At 37.1% G+C, this 22,438-nt stretch overlaps 1 protein-coding gene across 1 annotated transcript in view; it reads left to right on the top strand.

Annotated features, from left to right (window-relative positions):
• Nucleotides 1-22,438, top strand: part of LOC103191352 (ankyrin repeat domain-containing protein SOWAHB) — a 35,573-nt gene that overhangs the window by 6,133 nt on the left and 7,002 nt on the right. The window contains exons 3-8 of the mRNA XM_042341895.1: nucleotides 4,473-4,529; nucleotides 11,799-11,900; nucleotides 12,482-12,494; nucleotides 17,501-17,505; nucleotides 19,527-19,613; nucleotides 21,605-21,607. Coding sequence (XP_042197829.1) covers nucleotides 4,473-4,529; nucleotides 11,799-11,900; nucleotides 12,482-12,494; nucleotides 17,501-17,505; nucleotides 19,527-19,613; nucleotides 21,605-21,607 — 267 coding nt within the window. The remainder of the gene's footprint in view (nucleotides 1-4,472; nucleotides 4,530-11,798; nucleotides 11,901-12,481; nucleotides 12,495-17,500; nucleotides 17,506-19,526; nucleotides 19,614-21,604; nucleotides 21,608-22,438) is intronic.

Raw genomic sequence — 22,438 nt, 5'->3', positions numbered from 1 at the left:
ACTTAAAGAGTTAAACCCCAGTTGATGTGCAAGCCTAATTTCTAAAATGACCAGTAATCTCTGACCTGTTTATGATGATGCTTACTAGAATACAAATAGTTTTGAACTGACAAGTCAATTAGTTTTGGTTCTTTTAAATTTGATTTGGGTAAATTTGACTTTGTGCCTGCTGAAAAGGAGGGAAAAAATTGAGACTGAATGGACCAATGTTATAGTAATGTAATTTTAGCTTTCAGAAAGTGTCGAGTCCAGATCAGTGCATCCAGATTTCAAATGCTGCATCATGGAAAAGTACTTCAATTTAGAATAGAATCAGTAATAGTCAAACATTAAATGAAATTGTGTAAAATTGCAGCAAATTAGGAGGAATGATAATTGCTTCAGGGTTTAGCATTTTGGCAGAGGTTTGTTTGTGTAGCCCAGAATAATTTCAGATCTGCCCGCCATTTCTATCGAAGCCAAGTTCTGCTTGACTGCAGGTCAGAATTATAACACTGAGGCAAAGTAAATTCTAACTGATAAAACTGACGTGGAAATTGCCGTTTATTACAACATAGTTTCAAAGCTAATTGCTATCAGATTGTTTTTCCTTTGTTACACTGTCACAGATACTACTGTATGGAACAGCTTAGCTGTCTCCCCAGTCAGCAAAACTAATAGGCCACCTAATTTTATTTATTAATGTTAATTGTTCTTTCTTCACAATAACATTCTTACAATCTTTACCACCTGGGAATTTGGTAATGTTTGAAATTAAGAGCTATGTTCCCTGTGCAACTGAATTAATGGAGAAATTTTTAGGGGAAGCAAATCTGCATTTCCTATTTTAAATTGTAATTGTATTTTGTGCTTGTACAGCTTCATAATATCTGAGGAAAGTTTGTTAACTGAAATGAATGGTAATGGTATTGATACTGCTTGTTGCAGTTCAGGTTCATGACTGTCACTGTCTCCTAATACGGTATATACTTTGAGTTCTGAACATCCTTACTGCTTCCTCTTCTGAAGTTCCTGTACTGGAATATAGCTCTATCAGCAACTTCTATAAACTCACTATTATGGCAATTCTTCATTTGTAAGCCTGTCACCGAGTATTGAATGCTGGGAGTATTATAGCTGAGTCTATTCCTGTTCTTCAGGACAGGATTGCGTGATCAAGAGCAGGAATCCTGGTGGCACGTCTTTTCCCCTTCCTAGCCCAGGCAATATCAGGCCAATTGTATTTCCCTAGCTCAACTCTAGCTGAGATTAAATAACATGGGATACCATGAACAAACCTAGAACCTTTGAGTCTGGTTGTTTCAGTTCAACATAGTTAATGCAATTACCAATTGAGCTCTTTGAGGTGCTGCACACTAAACTTTTAATGTAATTTGTCAAATGCAAAACTCACTTTTAATTACATCTAACTTCCATATACAAATTCAGTTTATCTTTATAATCTAATAGCCCAACGATGCAGATTTCATAATGATAGGACTTGTGCTTTGATATCAGTTATTGATCTTTTTAAAAAAAGAGTATTTGCTTTCTCCCTTTTCAAAAATGAAGGTTACGAGGTTACTAAAGCCACAAAAAGGGTTGCGTTTTTGTTGCCTCATGCCTAACAAGCACCAGGTTCCATACTGAAGATCAATTCCCAAATTAACAGTGGAGGTATTTCAAAAAAAAGGTGCAAAGTTCATGGATGCAGTACGTGCAAGGTTGTCTTTTATTGCAGTAGTAATTTTCCCGGTGGATTTTATACAATAACTGCTGATTATTGCAGTATGTGTACCTTGGCTGTGAAGATAGTGAATAAATGAATGAACCTAATACAATACTATCAATCATGTGATATTTTTCCTGGAGTGTAAGTGCTATAAGTACTTTTATTAAATTTCACATTTTGGTCAGTTTAAAAAAAGCTTAAGATAAAGGAATGCTTTGGTTTACATTTAAAGCTTAAAATGTTGCACATATCTGTAGTGACAGCTCTTGCACTTTACTTTTACTTGTGAGAAACATTAACATAACTGTAGTAGAAGTGAATTCAAAGCGCACATTGAAAGGATCGCACACATTGATGGGTGAGCTATAATTTATCTGTATGGATAATATTCTAATTCATCAATCCATGTCCTGAGTGAGTTAAATTTTCCACATGATTGGCAAACTTTGGGTCATCCATCAGTATTTTGGCTTTAGTTATGTAGTGTTTCTACTAAAATATGAATGTATTCGCAAGACAGATGGGAAATCAAAAGGCTAACGTTATACAGCGGTCATTATCCCATGGCACTTGTTTTTTTCTTTTTAAGGGTGCAACTTACTGTCAGTGCTTTTTGCCACCACAGGGTATTGTTTAAAGATTTGTTAGAACAGAAGTTCCCATCATGGCTCAGGGAGTTAATGTATCACCTGCTGTGTTACTCAGTCAACACAGACCAGAATTTCTAGCTTCAATTCAACAGTCTGCTGAGTTAGCTGATCTCAGCCAGAGTAGTGCTGAGCACAATTGGCCCCAAGATGCATCAATTTGGAAGAAGAAAAATCAGCCAGTATTTCTAATTCAGTTTGTTGTCCAAGATCCCCACTGGAAAGTACACGTTGATGGTGACAAGATGTGGCTTGGCTGTGAAGCTTCCCACAGTCATAACCTGCCGATATTCATTTATTTGGCTGATATGTGAAGAATTGGCAGTTGGTTGTGGAAAACTTCCAGCACCCATCCTACCCACTCCATGCATGCATTGCTGACTTTAAGAGAGAGAAAAGGTCAGGCAAAGAGTGGTTGAAATTTCTTGTCTCGCTCCACAGCCTCTTTTAAGTAAGCAGTGCTATGTCCAATTGAAATCAGCTATAAAACTTTCATTCGTTGTTTTTTTTAAATTGGAGATGTCATTTAATGTAAATGCTTCATCCTGTTGTGTTCTTTATCACGTGACTCTATGCAATTGTAATTAATAAAGTCTAACTAAACTGGGGTATAATTCAAAATTGAGAGAGAGATTTTGAATGCGATTTCTATTACAATCATCCGTATAATAGATTGGAAATAATTTGATTTTTTTAAACTTGTATGAATATAAGGAGGGACATCTTTATTTTCAATATTTGCATTTATAGCCCACATTTATTATCACACAAATGATAGCAGAGCACTTTATATTTAGTAAAAGGACAAAACAACAACACTTAGTGTGATATTTCAGAATAGGTCAATCATTTTGGTTAATGCTCCTTGATGACAATTATAATTGAAGTAAGAAGTATGGTTCTATCATACAGCACGATGCATTTACCCATCAAGTCATCATCTATTTCTACACCAAGGATTTTAGTGTGGATATCTGCCTCACTGTGGACTGAAGTCCATTTAACTCTCCTGCAAATTCAAGTCCTGAGTTTCGAACTATAGATAACCTAAAATATCATGTGATGCAGCTTGCATCTGGGTTGCCATAATCCTGTATACCTGCAGTATCAAAAAATTGAAAGTTACCAAGTTACTTATTCAAACTACTATTGCCCCAGCCTGAGTATTCTAATACTGCCCACTCTCAAAACTCTTGGAGGCCCCTGTGGCTAGCATTTGTAAGGGGAAAACAGCCAAGTTAAGAGATTTAGGTTAAATTATTTCAACCCATAGATCTGCAACTGATTACCAGTACAATCAGTGTTTGCAAAAGGAGGTTAATGGGAAAATCTTGGTCAGTTTCCTTTTAAAAATGACCATATACGTTTACATTTTTGTGTTTACACATTTTTGAACATTAGTGTCATCAATTTTTTCATGGACACTGATTTTAACATACACATTTAATATTAATGTCCCATATTTAATCCCATCTGATAGTTGTAATGCAGGTTCCGCAGTTAGCCTTAGTATCTCCAAATAGGGTTCTTGTTTCTGAATGCTTTTGGGGGACCTTTGCTGGAAGCGTGATTGAATTGATGTTGGAAAAGAACATGATCAGAATTGCTGGTTGTGTGAAAATTAACCCACTAATATTTGCATCCCAGCATCTTTGGAGTCATGCACTAGAATAGTTTGCTTCAAGAGATGGTTTGAGTAGGAAATTGGAGAGAAATTAAGGATGATTTGAGTAATTCTGGAATACTGTTTTTACCTCCTTGGGATAGGTAGAAATCTGGCCACCAGCTCTTGGTCGGAGAATAATGTGCGTCACAGGAAAACTAAAATATAGAGTTATAATTAAAAGAGGAATATCCTTTAGCATACCGCGACCTCACAGAAAAGCTACAATTTTTTTTAGTGTTTCTAAATGAGTGTTGCGTTTGTTATATTGATGGATTTGAAACTTGCAATGTATTAAATGTCCTGTATATTTTTTGCAAATCTACTTTATATATATTAGACATAGCTGTTGCTGGCATTTGGCAAAAACGAAGGTAATAAAAGTTCAACCGTAAAATAAGTGATGTACTTAAGTGAAAATCTTTATAGCTGTATTTTTTGTTTCATTTAGGACGATTCAGACCAGAATCAATTTGAAGATGGAAGTATCGAGTCGGCATCTGTTGCTGTAAGTATTTATTGAAGTTCCAGTTCTCATCATAGAAATTACATCATGCCACTCGACCCTTCAAACTAAATTGATGGTACCTCATGTAAAAATTCTTACTACTGTAATCCCAATTCCTTGCTGTCCCCATACCCTCTTATATTCTCCCTATGATAACTAACTTGATCAAAGTTGTTTACAACAAAATGGAGTTGGATATTTTGATTGTTATAGCTGAAAATTATGCTGTGAACACACAAAATATTTCATTCTTACTGTTATCTAGACATGACTCATTATATGCACCTTCTACGAATTGGAAATGAAAACAGTCATTTTCTCATTCAGATTTTGTAATTAAGAAATCCCTTTACCTAAATTGCTTGAGCTTCACTCTTGCTTTTATGATCTCATCCAAACTTTTGAGTGATGACAGCTATGTTAGCACATTTCTAATCAGCATTTACTTTCAATATAATGCTCTTACTATGTCCATTGAGCTCCCTATTATGTAATACTGTTCAATTCATGTAACTCATCTTTAACATGTGGTGATCTGAAGAAAAGACTAACCCAGTAAAGCAAACATCTGAGAATACTTAGCAGAGAATGGTAGAGAATATTTGAAAGTACCTTTGTAGACATCTGATGGTAGACATCTGAAGGTGCTTACATGGAAAGCAAATGTCAAGTCAGTCAGTCACTTGCTCAATGGGCTGTTTGAAGTAAGCATGCACAGACACATAAATTGGAGTATGAGTGTCGCACTGAGTTTTGGCACCACTGTAAACACTCTTTATACTTACACAGGGAAAAGGTAAACATTGTTTTGTGAGCAAGTCCTGAATTTGTTATTGATTTATTAACTTATTGATTTTGAAATATATTTAGAACAGTAAGTGTAAAATCAGCTTTGCACGGGTACAGATTTTGAAAGATCATTCATCATAAAGGCATGAGCCAAGCTTGTTAATAGTCCGCCAGGATCTGTTTTCATTAGCATTGGGTCAATCGTCGCTGAATGGGATGCAGTGAATAAGTCTCGGTGTAATCCCTTGATACTGAATAAATTTTATTCTGGGAATGTGTAAAGCGGCCTTATGGATGTGCAGTATATTATTCCAACAAGCAATTACACTAAAGTGGTGACATTAAAGCAACTATGATTGCAAAAAATGATCAGCAAATTAGATCTTATTACTGGGCACATCAAAAACTGCCCCTAATACTTTAACTCTGTCAATAATAATGTTATGCAAGAATCCATCAGACAGGGACAAAAGCTAAACCTGACTGGGATACTGCCAACAACCTACTTTATATCTGATTTTATGTTCTTTTCAGTCATGCCGTGATTTTTTGTTCATTTGTAATTTATGTAAAACTTCCAATTATGAAAAATCAGTTGTAATTAAAACAGTCAAGGGAATTACAAAAAACTATCTTGAAGTTGGCTAATTAAGAGACCAATAAAGTGATTATTTTTTTTTCCCTAAAATACAACAACAACTTGCACTTATATAGCGCCCACCATGCAGGCTAACGTCTCAGAGCACTTAACAGTGGCGGAGCCTGATTCCGAACCGGGAGGTGGGGGGAAGTGGCTGTAAGCATGCTCAAAGAGGAAAGTTTTCAGGCAGGACTTTGCTGATGTATATCTTGCAAAGTTTACATGATTTTAAAAATGGGGAACAACTGCTTTGAAACTGGTTTGTCGGCCAGTCTTTGCCTACAAGCCGAGCGTGAAACTACAATATTTTGCACATTTTTTCTGTGATATAGGTTTTAGTGAATACACCCTGTTTTAAATCCAAGGAAATTGCCATTTCCCATCAGTTTCTAATTCATTTCAAACATTGTGTTAAAGGTATTGAAGAGGTATGCCAGCCTAGCTCATTTGGTAGCATTCTCATCTCTAAGTCAGAAGGTTGTGGTTTCAAGCCTCATAGTGTGGCTTGGAATCCATGTTGCTGATGCTGCAATGCAGCAATATTGGAGGTGCTGTTCTTCTATGACATTAACTGAGGTTCCATCTACCTGTTCAGGTGAATGTGAATGATTCCATGCCACTATATTGAAAAGAGAAGGAGATTTCTCCCTGTGTTCTGGACAACAATCCCCCAATAAAACTGGTCACTCACATCATCGATGTTTGTCGTGGAGTCCTGTAGCTCAGTGGTTAGAGCACTCGCCTCGCAAGCGAGAGACCTGGGTTTGATTCCCAGCAGGGCGAAACCTTGGGCAAGTTTCCTTACTCCACACGCCTGATAATAGTTCCTCAAAAAAACCCAATAATAAATTGGTCACTTCAATCTACGACTGTTTGTGGGACGCTGCTGTGTGCAATTGGCTGCCGCATTTCGCCCACAAATATACAGTCAATTCACTTTACAGTCTACTCTGTGAAATGCTTTGAGACATCTGGAAGACGTGAAAAGTGCTATATCAAATGCAAGGTTTATTATTGTAAGACTTTGCTGTGCGCAAAATTGGCTATTATGTTTGCCTCAGTCACTACACTTTACAGTATATTCTCTGAAGTTATTCAAGACATCTTTCCAAACATGAAAGACCAAATTTAAGGTATAATTGTTTGACCTTAAAGTTATTTATAGATTGAATATTTTTGTCATTCCTTTTATCATATTGCATTCATTTCTGTTTTATTCTGTTCTCTTTCTGCTCTTCACTTCTATTCTGCAACATCTTTAATTCTTTTATTGTTGACTCATTTCGTATTTGTTTGTATTTCCTTTTCCACTGAAATGACACATTGCAACCAGTGGCACCTAAATAAGCTTTGCCTTTCGCATAAAACCTGCACTTGGCCTATAGTGGTGAATGTTTTCATACCACTGACCAAAGACTTTCCAGTCATTGCGATAATCATTGCAAGTGCAGTACTATGTGTAAGGTGAGGTTTATTCATTCAGTGGAGCCGAGCCGTGAATATTGAAGGATTGAAGTTCTGCTATCCAGTTTAAACAGATTGGTAAAACTGTGGAGAGAAAAAAGATGGCTTTGGATTTCTTCACCATACTTGATGGTAAACATTCTCTTCAAATAATTTATTACAGAGTTGTTGTTGGTAACTGTAGGGTTACTATTGTGTTGTTAATCCGAGCAATGTATGTCTAGTGAAATCTGAAGATTGTGCAGGTATAGTTAAATGAGATGTTTCAGACTGATGGCTTAGCAAATTTATTCAGTGAGCATTGCTGTCTGGAAATGTCTTGGGTTTGATCCCCAGTCTTTTCTGTGTGATCCGAAATGGGTTAACTGGAATTGCAACATTGATCTTAGCCCAGTGGTTAGAGAGGACACTGAATCCACCACGGTTTCAGCCCCGGATTGCTGTACAGCGATACCAATAGAAGTTTACATGTGTAGATATTTTTGGATGACAACCAATCCAGACTTGATTGCAATGCTCCTCCCCTCCGCTACAAACTAGTCAAATAGTTTTACCAACACTGAATGTCAAGGTTCACACTACATCAGAGGTGGGAATATTCCCCAGCTTTAGGTTTCTAATGACTACCCTAGTTGATCCACCTTGGCCTCCTATCAGCATTTGAGTAGGGGGCAATCCTGTCATTTGTGGGATAATTATGCTGTCAGTGTTGGATATGGGTGGAGAAATTAAATTTCAAGGCAACATTTAAACATACTCAGTTGTGATCGACAACATTTAAATTTCCTCAGTTGTGATTGTTTTGTTAATACATCCACAAAGCTTGGGCAATGCTCTGATTAGATTTAATGGGAGAGTGGTCAAGGAGATGTCCTTTCACCTTCTTGCCCCACTGGTCGGTCTACTCTTAAACGCTTGCTTATATGCTAGTAAAATGTGTTGTATCGAAATATGAACACCACCAAATCTGACATTAATTTACAGATACAAGTTGTAAAGGAGGGGAAAGGAAGAAAAGTTCAAGATGTGAAAACAAAGCAGTTTCTGATTGTGCCAGAATATTTGGTAAACATGAAGTAGATGTAGGATATCAGTCAAATGCCTGCAGAGGAGGAAAGAGATTATTTTAACAGAATTTGTACATTTTGCAACCATCCTAATATTTTCTGTAGTTCAGCAGCCACTGAGGTGGTTACCTTTTTCAATTTTTGTTAAGCTTCTGGAACAGGTGGTTGTAGGGAGATTTTAGTTTGGGCTTCAATCCAACTGAAATGGGTTCTACGGAGCACCAATATCAGCGGGTCCATGAGATTCCAATTCACAGGCAATCTGCTTTATGTTGTCAGTTGTAAATTGGAGCATGCTTGCAAACTGGAAGTGTTCCAGTTTCCAAGGAACAGTAAAAACAGGGCAGTGATTTGGGATTACAAAACTTTATCACCAGTTCCAGGCTGAAGAAAAATGCTATATACGATTTTGTATTTTGCTGGAAAGTCAATGAATGGTACAGTAAATCACACCTGTCACTGTGCCTTAATTGGTGCTCAGTAATTGAAACCTGACATATTGTGGCATGATTGGGTCGGGTGTCTGCTAATTTAGAAAAGAAACTGAATAATTCTTCAAAGGAATTCCTGCCTTCCAGAGAACAACCGGCTTTATATTTTGTTTATATTTTGTTAGGACCAACAGTACCATATTTCATACAGTCTTTTTAATTGTTTTTAATCCTCAGCATTGATCTTGTTTGCATGACTGACTAATCCTATTCACAGTGGGGCATTTCTCTCTTAGCCAAGCTTTCAGATGTTCTCTCTGTAATTTCACCTCTATTTTGTATTTATCCAAATAGACTTCTGGAATTGCTCCAGAAGAGCTTTCCAGATTTTAAAAAAACTTTATGATGTAAGATTATTTCAGAAAACTGCAATTTGCCCTATTGTAATTTTGTAAGTACCTCTAATATTGCCATCAAAGGTGGAAGCTGCAATTTGTTCATCAGATTTGTCATCCATTTCAACTAAATTTACTAAATACAATAATAATCCTTGTGTTTGATATAGCGCCTTATCATGTCTTTGAAAAGTCTCAAAGCGCATCACAGAATATACTGTAAAGTGAATTAACTGTATATTTTGTGGGCGAAACATGGCAGCCAATTGCACACAGCAGTGTCCCACAAACAGTCGTGGATTGAGTGACCATTTTATATTATATTCCAATTAATATTTTTGAAGGAATTATTACCCCCCGCAAAAGTGATCCGTCAATCGACTAATAACCAGGTTCCTACTTACTGCTAGGTAAACAGAGGCGTGTGGAGTAAGGAAACGTGTCCAACATTTCGCCCTGCCAGGATACAAGAAATATAATTCTTGTATTTTGTTCAGTCCAATGTCTGAGTCAGGACAGTCTAGGACAAATCATACCCTGTTTTTGGTAATAAATTGTGGCTGAGAAAATGGGTCACTAACTTTTTGCCATAAAATAGTACGTGCTAGATGGACAGAATGGCCTATTTCTCTGCGGTAACACTCTGATTCAAGTAGTGTTACATTACACAGTCCAGCATTTCAAAAAGCTGACATTTCTAAAATTTATGATTTTAGTTTCTAATAATTTGAGGCATTGCCCTGGCATTGAAGTGCTTCAGGTTAGACTGAAGTTTCCCCTTCTGATTGTGGACTAGCTTGTGCTATTGATGTGGTTCTGTATAAGGATGGGCACAACCTTGAATGTTCAGAACTACTTTTGAGAGCATATTATTCAGACATTGCCAGAGTTCAGAAAGCTTAGTACTCCAAACGGATACCAGAGTTGGCATAATTAGCATGCTAGTGCAATGTCTGTTTTGAATACTGAATGAGGTGGATTGTCTCCATTCACATTGCTCTTTCTCAGCGGGAGTCGAAAAGTAAGGATTGTGTGTTTTGACTGCCATTCACGTACACGTGCATTCAAAGTGATCAAGTAAGAAACTGATGAGATGGAACAGGGAAGAGGTAGACATGCCAGGGAAGTAAACATAAAGTGAAATCATTCTATAAAATGGGAAGAGGATTAGTTTCATATTAATGGTACGTATATGTAATTTTGAACAATTAACATTTATGATTTGTTACATAATGTAAACCCTCCTGGCAGGTCAGGTCTTTAGAACTTGCATGTCCATAAGCGGAGTCATCTCTGAAAACAAAATCCACGCAGACAGAAGGCTCACTGTTTAAAACAGTCGACAAAACAAGCTTGGGATCTTGCCAAGTTTACATTGCAGTGCTTCCAAACTCATACCAGTATGAAACATACCCCAAAGAATAAGTTTTCATGTTGATGAGATTGAAGTGCATAATTCAGCTGGATTTCTACTACAACAACCACAAGATTACATTTGTATAGCGCCTTTCACGTCGGGAGGACGTCCCAAGGCGCTGGACAGAGTACAGCATTTCAGACCCGAACTGGGGTTTGGGGGGGTAAGGGAGGGCAAGGGTGGTGGCCGATGGGATAGTCGAAGAGGGGGGTCTTGAGGTGGGGACTTTAAGGAGGGGGTGAGGCGGAGTGACTTGGGGATGGAATTCCAGAGGTTGGGCGCAGAGTGGCTGAAGGCTCTCCCGCCAATGGTGGGGTGGGTGGGTCTCTACTTCACCATTCATGCGAGACAGCAATCTATCCTGGACATATTGCGGCATAGACTTGGTAATATAAACACGCTATTTGATCCTTGGAGCACTGCAACTGGAAAAAGAATGACTCTGCTTGCTCTTAAAGCAATACTCCATAATCATTATTATTAGTGTGTTGTGGAATTTGAGGTTATGGTACAGCAAAAAGTCACATTTGTCTTAGACTCTTCTATTTGCAGATTGTGGCTGATAGTGGCTGAAGTATAAATTAGGCTTCCTGTTATGTATTATTTCTAAATTAGTTTTCTTCCTATTCCTATCAATTGTTCCTGTGTTATGCCCTATCCTGGCCAAACCTGATCTCATTACTATCCCAATGCGGAGTTTCCTGCCAGGAGGTACACTGAAGTAGCCTGGGCTGATGAGGCTCAGATTTTCCATCTTTGCTGTGGGAAAGTGCCTGGCAACTGCTTGCCACATCTTCATGTTGTGGTTGAGATCAGGAGCTCAGTAGGTGGGAGTTATGAACACTATTCAGCATTATGACAGTATGTGGTACAGTGTGCTGAAGTTCCAACACCTTGGGCTGTTCAGTCATCCTCAAAATTTGGGTATGTTAGTCTGGAGCATTTTCTTGTGAATTGTACTCCATTGGGTTGCATTAAAACTGATCTGTGTGTAGGATAACATTCTCATTGATTTTAAGAATTGTGCTTTAAATGGGCTGTACTTCTGCTTGGTTCATTTTTACAGTTGGATCCTTTGGAAAAGGAATGGCTGAAGTGTGCAGCAAGTGGACAGTTAGCAGCTTTGACTGATCTTCTCAGTCAGGATCCATCTCTGGCGGTGAAAAAGGTAGACGATGAGGCAAATTTACCTCTTTATAAATTGGACAGATGAATTAAAAATTGACACCTTTTCCCAAAATACAAAATCATTGATTAACCAATAAAATGTGTTTTTACATGTTTGAACTTACATTCCACAAACTTGTTTTAAATGCATATAACTCTTAATTAAATATCTATTAAAATTGACATTTGTCATATTAAGAATTGTTGGGAACTTTCCCAGTGGCTCAGTGAATAAATAAATCACAATCTATAGCTTTAAATATAAGGTGATCAGTGATGGGAGGTGTATTCTCTCAATTGACCGAGAAAAGGGGAAGAATTTCACAACTGAAGCGTGACCATGTGCATTGTACTTTTTTAATGCAAATAAGTTACTGTGTTCTGGACAGGTGTCTGATTTACAGGAATTAATGTGCAAATTCAACATCTGTTTGCCACATTAAATGGGATATTAAATATAGCATGTTTATGCTAATGTGCAGGTAACTGCAGGTAATATGCTTTGTATGCGACCTCGATAATATATAAAGGTATTGTTTTTTTATTTTTATTTTGCATATATTCTTGATTGAAAACCCTTAGGACTTCACCTCTGTAAGTGACATCATTCATACTCTACCGCTTGCTTGGAATGCTGAATCCATTATCTTGAATTTACTTTACACGTTCACTTAGTTTATATCCCAATCAGCTTGTTATTTCATCATAAGTTAGACGTTAAAGCACTTGAGTGTGTTTTACTGCATTTTACAATTTGTGACTTTGAACAAGATTCTGTTTAATGTACTGAAGTGTGTATGTTAGAAGAACAAGAATGTAAATTATTTATCTTGCTATTTAGAGGTTGGTAGCCAATTGAATTTTTGTTTCATTTCTCAGATTTTCCCATGTACCTGTAAAATGTGCGTGTATAAACATTGTTGTACATTGTAAATAGAAGAAATCTGTATTCAATATGTACTTAAACTTGTTCTTAATGTGAAACTTTTGTGTGTAATGCATTCTGAGTATTACAATAATGATGGCCTTTAATGTATTTTTGCATGTTTTGTCTCAATCTCTGATGGTTCAGGAATATTTATTCTTCTGTTCCTTTACATATATTGTATATAGCTTCCTCACTGAAAAGTATTTTGCTCTTTTTTTTTCCTGTCCTGCTGGGAATGGAATGGATGTGATGTATTTGGCATCCAATGTTGGAACAATGTGACCAATATCAGGGGGTAAGTGCCTGCCGATTAACATTTTTTTTTCAGGTTTGTTTGTGTTCAGGGAATCCTGACGCATGTATTTTAACCACTTTGGAAAATCATATGACATGTAATTCAACTCGTCTTGTAACCTACTTTAAACATGAGTAAATATATTCATCCTTGGTAAATACAGTGGAAGCCGCTTAAGCCTGACACGCCTGTGGCAGTTTTGTCCGGTTTAAGCGCCGTCCTAAGTTAACCAAAGTTCTCTACCTGCCCAGGTGATTGACAGCCTGAACGTGCTTGTGAATGGATGGGCACCCATTACTCCAGCTGTCAATCAGTCACGATTCCCTCCTTTGTTTCTTCCCTGTTCCTCCGCCCCTTACTGATTGACAGTCCGAAACCGCTTGTGAATGACTGGAGTTCGCTGTCAAATCAATCGCAATTTGACTCTTCCCGTCTCCATCCATTTTTATTCATATATTGATAGTAAGAAATAAAAATTCAAACTGTTTTAGATTGTTTTATATTGTTGGTGTTGCCTAGCTTTTCAATACAAATATCCTCAAACTTTATTTCTACCAACTTTTTCAATGTTTGGCACTTGCTGGCAAAGCCAGGGCTGTTTTTGAGAACATCAGCAGCTGCACACAAAGCTGAAACCAATCATGCCCTCTTCTGTCCCATAAAAGGGCTTCTCCAGCCAATGATTCTGTTTTGATGCAGGGTCTTCCCCGAAGTCCTTATTATTTTTAGATTTAAGAGAAACATGGTTTACATTGTTTTGCCCTTTCTGTTGTGACTCGACAGAATTTAGTTATTTAAAATAAACCTTAACACTTTTTACTCGAATTTAAGTAAAAAGGGTGTTAGCTGTAAAAAAATAACTTTTTTTAAAAATCACCTTCTGCGTGATGGCACAGCAAACCAGCTCCACCTCAGTAGCTGACGAAATACATAGTTGTGACTGATGTGCGAAAGATTATTGGTTCCTATAGCTTCTGCAAGGATAATCCTGGTCTTTCAATTAATCTGCAAATAATAGATAAAAGAGAATCTACATTAAGAGTAGGAGAACCTCATGTTGAGAGGAATTAAGTTCAGCAAGTGTCTGTCTTGGTCTTTGATGTATTCTTTCAGTGATCAGCTTTGGAGTCGTGTCACGCAATGCGAATGACCATTCTAATGCTATTTTTACTGTATAGATGAACTGTGATATTGAAGATGCTTAAATTCTTGTGTATACCAGTGATTTCAGTCATTAAGTTCTGCTTCAGAGAATGCACTTTCCTAATTATTTCAGAATAATGTCACAATTTGATGAGAAACAAAATGACTTGTGCTCTCGTGCTTGTTTCTTGATTGACAAAGTGATGGTACTGGCACTCTGACCCCATATAAGAGTCAGAGTATGCAATCTTTTTCTTAATACTTAAGATGCTATCGACAGACGCACCCAACTAGTTATGATTTTTTTTCTGTTTATCTTTTTTTTAAAAAAAATCTTTTTTCTTTTCATCCTGTGATCTCGCCTAGTGCCAATCAATGATTGACCTGGTTGTGCAGAATATATGATGTGACAATGTCTTTCTTCAATATCTTGACTTGGTCATTAGGTGTAAGGCTGTTTTTTCCCCAAACTACGTGATGGAAGCTGAAAAAAAGATAAATGTTTTTTGAAGTTTAGGTTTAGGAGAAAGAATTAGAATGTTCTTTTTTAAAAAGTCTAAATAAAATTAAGATATTGAAAAGGACTTTTGTAGTGAAGACACAAATTTATTTTGTAGTGCAACACAAATTTCTATACCCTGGAAGGTCATAGTCCAATACCCAGTCTTGTCTTGTCTAAGTTAGCAATCTCATTTGAGACAGTAGTTGAGACACTAGTTTGCCTTCACAGGTTACAGAAGAAAAAATCAACAAAGGTTCCCATTCCTTCTCAGTCTCCAATGATCATTGCTAAAAGGCAAACATGAAAAACAAATTGGGTTTAGAATGATGTCTGTCGTCCAAGCACTGCGTTTTTCAGAAGTTTAAATTTTTTATATGCACTGTACTGAAAACAAAGTGTGTTCTGACTAATAACTTGTTTTTCCTTTTATTTCCTGAATGCACATCTTCTGGAAACTTGTGAATTATGGCCAATTTCTCCAATGTTCAAAAAATACCTTTTTTTGATACTGCTTGACAAAAGTTTGTAAGTATAATCCACATTTGCTAATTAGAAAAATATTCATGAAGTGAGTTTATTTGAACTTTTTGCTTTAAGAAACAAATGGTTTGTTGAATCTTTTTACATAAAATGTTGCTGTATACTGAACGTCCTCAGATTATTATCTAAAATAGCATTGTGCTAATGAAAACTGGGTTTGTTTTCTGTCAGAGAACATAAGAAATGCTAGACGCAAAAAAACCAAGGTCCATCTAGTTCGCCTTCCACCTTCCTGGCGGTCTGGCTTGCACAGAATGCGATCTGTGAACCGAGTAGTCGAATCCCCTAATATCAACTTGTCTGCTACTCTTTCTCTTCCCTCCTTCCTTGGCAGGCTGCTGGATTGCCTCAGTGCACCACACTCTCTTGCCTGTCTCAGCCATCACTTGGGTTTCCATATCATCTCTCTCCAGAGGAGAAAAACTGTTGGAGAGCACCAGGGATGTCCGTTCCTGCTCCATTAGCCGACCACGACTTCTGGCCCCTTTCCTAACAGAGACCCAATCCTTTCCTCTAGGTACCGGGGACTCCTCTACTGTGCCCCCAGCAAGGTCTTCTCTAATACATCATTCATAAACTCTTCTCCCTCCCTAATACTTTGGTGCATAGCCAGTCGCTTGCTAAGGCTGATCACTTCAGCCTTGAGTGAGTCTACTAGCTTTCAGTTAATGCAGATGAATCCATTCAAAATTTGGCCTGGAAGGCAAACATCTCACAATTTCTGCAACACCTGCACCGCCTTCCCCCTCACCAAATTCCTTAACAGAATTCTCACTCTGTTCCACCTCACTCAGTTCCTTCCTCACTCTGCTGGGCTCTGCTCAAGTGAGGCTTTTGTAATTCTCCCCTTTATGTAGAAGATAATGGTTTTCACACTTGGAGATCCCAAAGCTTTAATCATTGATTCTGTAACTCATTCTACCAGACAAGGCAGACCTTCTGCCCTGGGAAGTCTGCAAAAACTGGTACCCAGTTAGCCTAAATCTGAAGACTTGGCTGTTAAGAAACTAAACAGAAGATGTGGTTTGCTACCCTTAGATCATTCGTACTGAATCAGCCTCTTTTGCAAAGACATACAATCCACATGGAGTTGGGCAAAACTCATTGATGAACTCAGTTTAAGATATACTTGTTCATAAATTATAATATAATGGAAAGGTTTGATATGATTAGATGATAGTGCTTCCCTCCAATTGAAGAATACATACTCTAGATTTCCCTCCTGAATATTGAACTGTGGATACTTTGACCTCTAATGCCATTTTCGGAGTCCTGTAGCTCAGTGGTTAGAGCACTCGCTTTGCAAGCGAGAGACCTGAGTTCAATTCCAGGCAGATCAGGGCGAAACCTTGGGCAAGTTTCCTTACTCCACACGCCTAATAATAATCCCTCCAAAAACCAAAAACAATAATAAATTGGTCATTTTCAATCTACGACTGTTTGTGGGACATTGCTGTGCGCAATTGGCTGCCGCGTTCGCCAACAAATATACAGTCAATTCACTTTACAGTGTCTTCTGTGAGGCGCTTTGGGACGTCCTCCCGACGTGAAAAGTGCTATATCAAAATGCAAGGATTATTATTATTATTTTCGGACTAGCCAATAGGGGGCATGTGAATGGCTCAGGGGGCTCTTGTGGTTTTCTCTTTCCTCTGGGGGAAGTTCCAAAAACATTCAAGTGTGCAAGAGAAAGTGTTTATGGCTATGATGGTCAGATACATGTATAATATGTATTCATATATAAGTGTGCAAATGAATCCTAAAACTATCTTATACTCTTTCAGTAATGTCTTTGCCACATGCATCAACAACCAAACTCAACACCTTAGGGTAAAACTGTATAAATCGCTGTCCAAAACACAGCTCGTATTGTATATTTAGATTAGCGGGAGACAATTAGAAAATATGTTCAATTATGATGTGATGGTAATAATAATGTCTCGTGAAAATAAATCGCCTGGTAGTGGATGTTTCTTCTCATGGGTGTCTAACGAGTCCCTCGCAATTACCTTGATTTTCTTTCATTCACTAAAATCATTTTTTTNACATAAATATTACGCTGTAGTTGTGACATTCACACTGGCTGGGAGTATAACTGGGGCCCTGTTCCTAGCAGCCGATGGGTCGCAGTAAACATAATCAATCATCAGCCCTGACAGGCACTTACACCTTGGCTTCATTTGAGGCACGCTTGGTTTGTTGTTTTGTAATTAGCTTGGCCGAATGTGCAGGAAATGTCGTATGTACACTCCCTATGCAGCTGGCAAATTCAGGGAAATATCCAGAATGAAACAGACGGCGCACTACAAACACATGGGCTCCAGGGAAAAGATAACCTGATCAGCTGGTAATAGGCAGGCACGTTTCATAGGGTTATCAGCAACAGTGCGCTTTGGTAAATGTTAGCCTTTATTTTAAAATAATGATTATATATTATTGTACAATAGCAAAAAGTTTTCAGAATGCTGCTTTTAAAAAGTTTATAAATTCCTTTGTTACAGTAGAAGTTTTAATTCCTGCTTTTATTCAGTCTTGTGCATTAGTAGTTTTTTTTAACAAAAAACTCGGCCTTTAATTTGTTTGAATTTGAATAATTTGTACTTTGGTGCAGTTTTTGACGTATTTTCTATTGCGTTTTGCAACTGTATTACAGCAAAATACAGTTATTAGTGAATGCTTATGACGCAAATAAGGTGTAAATTATGTGACTGGAATATCATCTCTAAATTGGTGCAAATTGATATTTGAATCTCCATTAATGTTAATTCAAGGGAAAAAAATCTATAAATCTCATTCAGATATAAAAAGTGCAAAGAAAGTGAATACTGCGGTAATTTTAAGCTGGTGCTATGTGAATCATAGAATTATACAGCACAGAAGGAGGTCATTCAGCCCATCGTGTCTGTACTGGCTCTTTGAAAAGAGCTTCCCAAATCAATCCCATTCTCCCCGCATTCTCCCCATAGCCCTGCACACCCGCCAGTGGAAACAGAAAATAAAATGTAAGAAAAGGCCACAATCATCCACACAACATTGCAGAGTACGAGGGAGGCTGTTTTCTGTTTGATTTGCTGCCACAATCTGGACTAGTTTTCAGAAAAACACGTTTAGTGTAAATACCACAAGTGTAAAATATAGTACAAATTGGATCAAAAATGCAGAAAAACTAAAACTTGTGTGAAAAAGTGGTTACTGTTTTGGTGAAGCAGAGGAATACACAGTGTCCATCCACAACGTGTTTCTGTGTGGCACAGAAATACTTGTGTTTATTTATTAAATTATTTAGGCATGAATGATCTGTCGCAGGAGTGTAGATGAAATGCAAAATTAATGAAAGAGAAAAGTTAGTTCTGCATCTCCGTTATTGCCTCACAGTATTGGAAGGATATATCGGTGTTGGAATCAGAGATTTGAAATTAAGTTGGCTGGTTTAGCAATACACTATACTGTAAAAATAGTCTTGAATTTGTGGATCTCCATGGGAGAGGAAATGATTTGCTAAATTGAACATGCTCAAAGTACCAGGGTAGCGAGCTACAAAGTTACTAGTAATGGAAGTTTTCCCCGCGGCTTTCCATCTTTTATAACTGTTAGAGTCCTGGTAGGTTTATTCAAATACTCGTTTGGGTCTCTGCATGTTTTTAGTTCATGCACTCTGATGCTATAATTAATTTAATGTAATATTAGCACCGAGTCACTAAAATAAATGCTATTTAAATAAACATTCTAAGAACGATGCCTCTATTTGCTTTTTTTGTCCCTGTTCCCTTTTTTTTCTTTTAACCTCATTCTAACATTTTGAAAACGTTTCTCACATGCGAGAGAGAATGTTTGCAAGGCCGTTAATTCAAGTGAACTTGAGTAAGAGTGGGTGGTGGTCTTTGATTTCTTTCTACAATACATGTGGAGAATACTGTAGTAATGGAAGTACTCACTGTAGGCTTCACTTCTCTTTATTAGGTAGTGTTTTTCACACCATTACCAAGAAATACAAACACTGCAATTCTTATTCTATCAACCAATGGTAATAGCGTAGTGCCTCAAAAGTTGAACTGTTCCAGCTATTTTCAAATTTCACTTTCATCTCTGATGCTAAGAACAACACAAATAAGCATGCAGTAACACTTGTTGAACGCTTGTGTTGTGTAGACTATACTGTAATTATATTATTAGTTACAAGTTTGTTGGTATTCTAACATGAAGTTATTTGTTTTTATAGACTGCATTACATTGGGCAGCTAAACATGGCAAAGAGGACATGGCGCTCCTGTTAATAATGGCTGGTGTCGATATCAACAGCAGAGCAGTGAGTTGCCTCTTTCTCTGTTCAATCTTTTAAAATACAGTATAACTAAAATACCTTTAGGTAATTCTTCCGCCTTCCAAATAATATGCTACTCAGCCAAATGTGTTAGCAAGAATCTTTTGTCCGATATTTTTCTTTCTAAGCTTTCTTGTTTTCTAAGATTTACATCCATCTTTAGTAGCTATTCAACAGACAGTCTTGTGTCCTTTGGTATGCTGTGGCTCCCATGACTTTCAGATTATAGTGTGAAACCCATTTACAGTATTATATGAATTCATTTTTACACGTTTATTAGAAAACTTTGCACTTTAGTTCTCTCCTATACGACTGTTTGTAGGACACTGCTGTGAGTAATTGGCTGCTGCGTTTCACCCACAAAATATACAGTCAATTCACTTTTCAGTATATTCTGTGAAGCACTTTAAGAGGTCCCGAAGATGTGATAAGGCGCTATATCCAATGCAAGGATTATTATTATGTGCTCAACCACATTAGCCTTCCATATGCTGCCTTCCTCTGCTGTGCAAACTCTAGTTAATCTGTGAAAACTCAAAACATTAGTTTACTTTCTTTTAAACCTGCAAAGCATCCGTTTTTATTGTTAGTCTTGCCAAAAAGTGAGTGTCATCATAAAGTGTCATTTGCAAATGTTGCAGTATTTTTAATGGTGAATGTTTTTAAATTCATCACTACTTTTTTAAAAAAGGGTAATTAAGAATAGGATGTGAAGTATATTTTCTATGTTATTAGATGTGTGACCAGTTTGTTCTCTTGCCCAAGATGTGATGCAATATTGACAACCTGGTCAAGTGTACAGCTATGTTCAAACAAAACCACATTAGCCTTTTGTTTCTAATTTACCAGTTGCATTCAGTTGTCAGAATCCATGGAAGCACAATACTCAATCTATAGATTTATGTACAGAAAGCCACAATTTACAGATGTTTTATGAGCCAGAACAGTGGAATTATGCGAGATCGAAACAAAGCTGTTATGTTTTTCATTCCGTTTCAAGTAGTTTGAAAGTTTAACCAACTAATTCTTTCTATTCCTGATTTGTAAGACTCAAATAAAGAAATGATTTACAAGCTTTCCTGTTGCAAGCCTTGACTGTTACACAAAAAAATAAAATCTGATCGTGGAGATTGGCATGAAGTTGTTCCTATCTAAATTGTTTTTATTCAAAAATTAGTTGAATTATATTAAATCATATCCAATTCTGCAATTTTACATTTAATATTTGGCTGTGAATCAGCTCACCAGTACATTTTGTTTTTACAACCACTGTTTCTGGCAAGGTAAAAATGGTAAATAATAGTTAGGCATTTATTAATACAAATGAGGATTGATGCTAATCATTAATCACTATTCTTTATTAGAATATTGTTTGATCATTCCCAGTTCAACCCCTACAGTAACTAATTCTTACTGGTTCTTAATCTTACAATCTGCTATTAAAGCTAGATGTTTGTGACCAGGACACCAGAGAGCCAAGAGCACATCTCAATTGGGAAATATAAACACAGCAACATCCCACATCTGAAGTCTTCATTTCTTGCTTCTCTTTCCCCTATGGGAAAAAGCAGTGTACTTTGACCTTTAAAGGTTTCACTCTGAAGCACTCTACGTATTTTTCATTAGAATCGCACACCTACTTTGTTTTAGTACAATTACATAATTTTTACTTAAACTGTACATAATGGAAATGAATTACATATGTGCAGAATTGCAGAAGGCAAATTAAGGAAATGAATATTGCTTTGGCCACATACAATCAACCATGAGCATCAAGAGCCAAGTACCGATCAGGCTTGTATGGAGTATGGAGATCATTGAGATGGAGCAGAGACAGCTGAACAGAACTCATCATACACTTAAGATGTTTATTCCATTCTTTTAGTTTGTGGTATTGCATAATGTTGCAATGAATTAAAAAAACTGATTTTTTTTCCCTCTTTCTTTGCTCCCTGCTAATCGATGGATAAATGCAGCATGTAAGTCAAATCAAACAAACTTCTTATTTATTTGCATGAATCACAGATTTTGTTGTTAAATTTAGATTGTGATTATGATTTTATTTCTTATATTTCGCAGAGCACACTATCATTGACAACTGTGGGTCCTCAAAGTGCTTTTTTAATTGGTAGAAATAATAGCCGGTACTAAGTTCCTTATGTTTCAATCTAGTAATAGGAACGTAAATGTTTGAAAGTGGGAACCAAGAACTAATGAATGACAAATTAAACAACAAATCTTACAATTGGCTACATATTCAGTAAATGACATTTAAAACCAACAATAGTACGGGGTCAATCTCTGACCTATATTAACGTTTGAGTTGGCTAATGTTCACTCTCAACCTTTGCTGAGTGGCTGAGCCTCTCAGTCTTGACTTGGTCTCTGAGAGAAGGGAAGTTTTGACTTGGAAGATCCTCTTCCATAGTTCTTAGAAGTAACTTATGGTGTGTCACAGAGCTGTTTTCCAGCTGCACTTGTTGCCTTTCTTCTCTCCACCGCCAAAGTACAAAGAGAAGAGATTACTCCCAAATTGTTAAAACGTACCATGATTTCAATCAAATTTAAATACGATGGTGTCAATCTAGTTTTAATTGAAGCCACAATTATTGATTTCGATCTGCAGTTGGCCAGTGGGATTGAGTGAGAATAATAGTGGTCAAGCCTACTTTAACACTGCTGCCTGGGTAGAAGTGGACATTTTCTGCACCCCCTTTAACTACACTTCTCCCTGTTGGGTGATGTTGTATAGGCATTAGGATGTTACGGGCATTAGAGCAAGTTGCACAAAATATTTCTAATGATGATCC

The sequence above is a fragment of the Callorhinchus milii genome, unplaced genomic scaffold, assembly GCF_018977255.1.
Source record: "Callorhinchus milii isolate IMCB2004 unplaced genomic scaffold, IMCB_Cmil_1.0 Scaffold18, whole genome shotgun sequence".
In the NCBI taxonomy this organism is placed as follows: domain Eukaryota; kingdom Metazoa; phylum Chordata; class Chondrichthyes; order Chimaeriformes; family Callorhinchidae; genus Callorhinchus; species Callorhinchus milii.
This window is presented reverse-complemented; position numbering and strand designations above follow the sequence as displayed.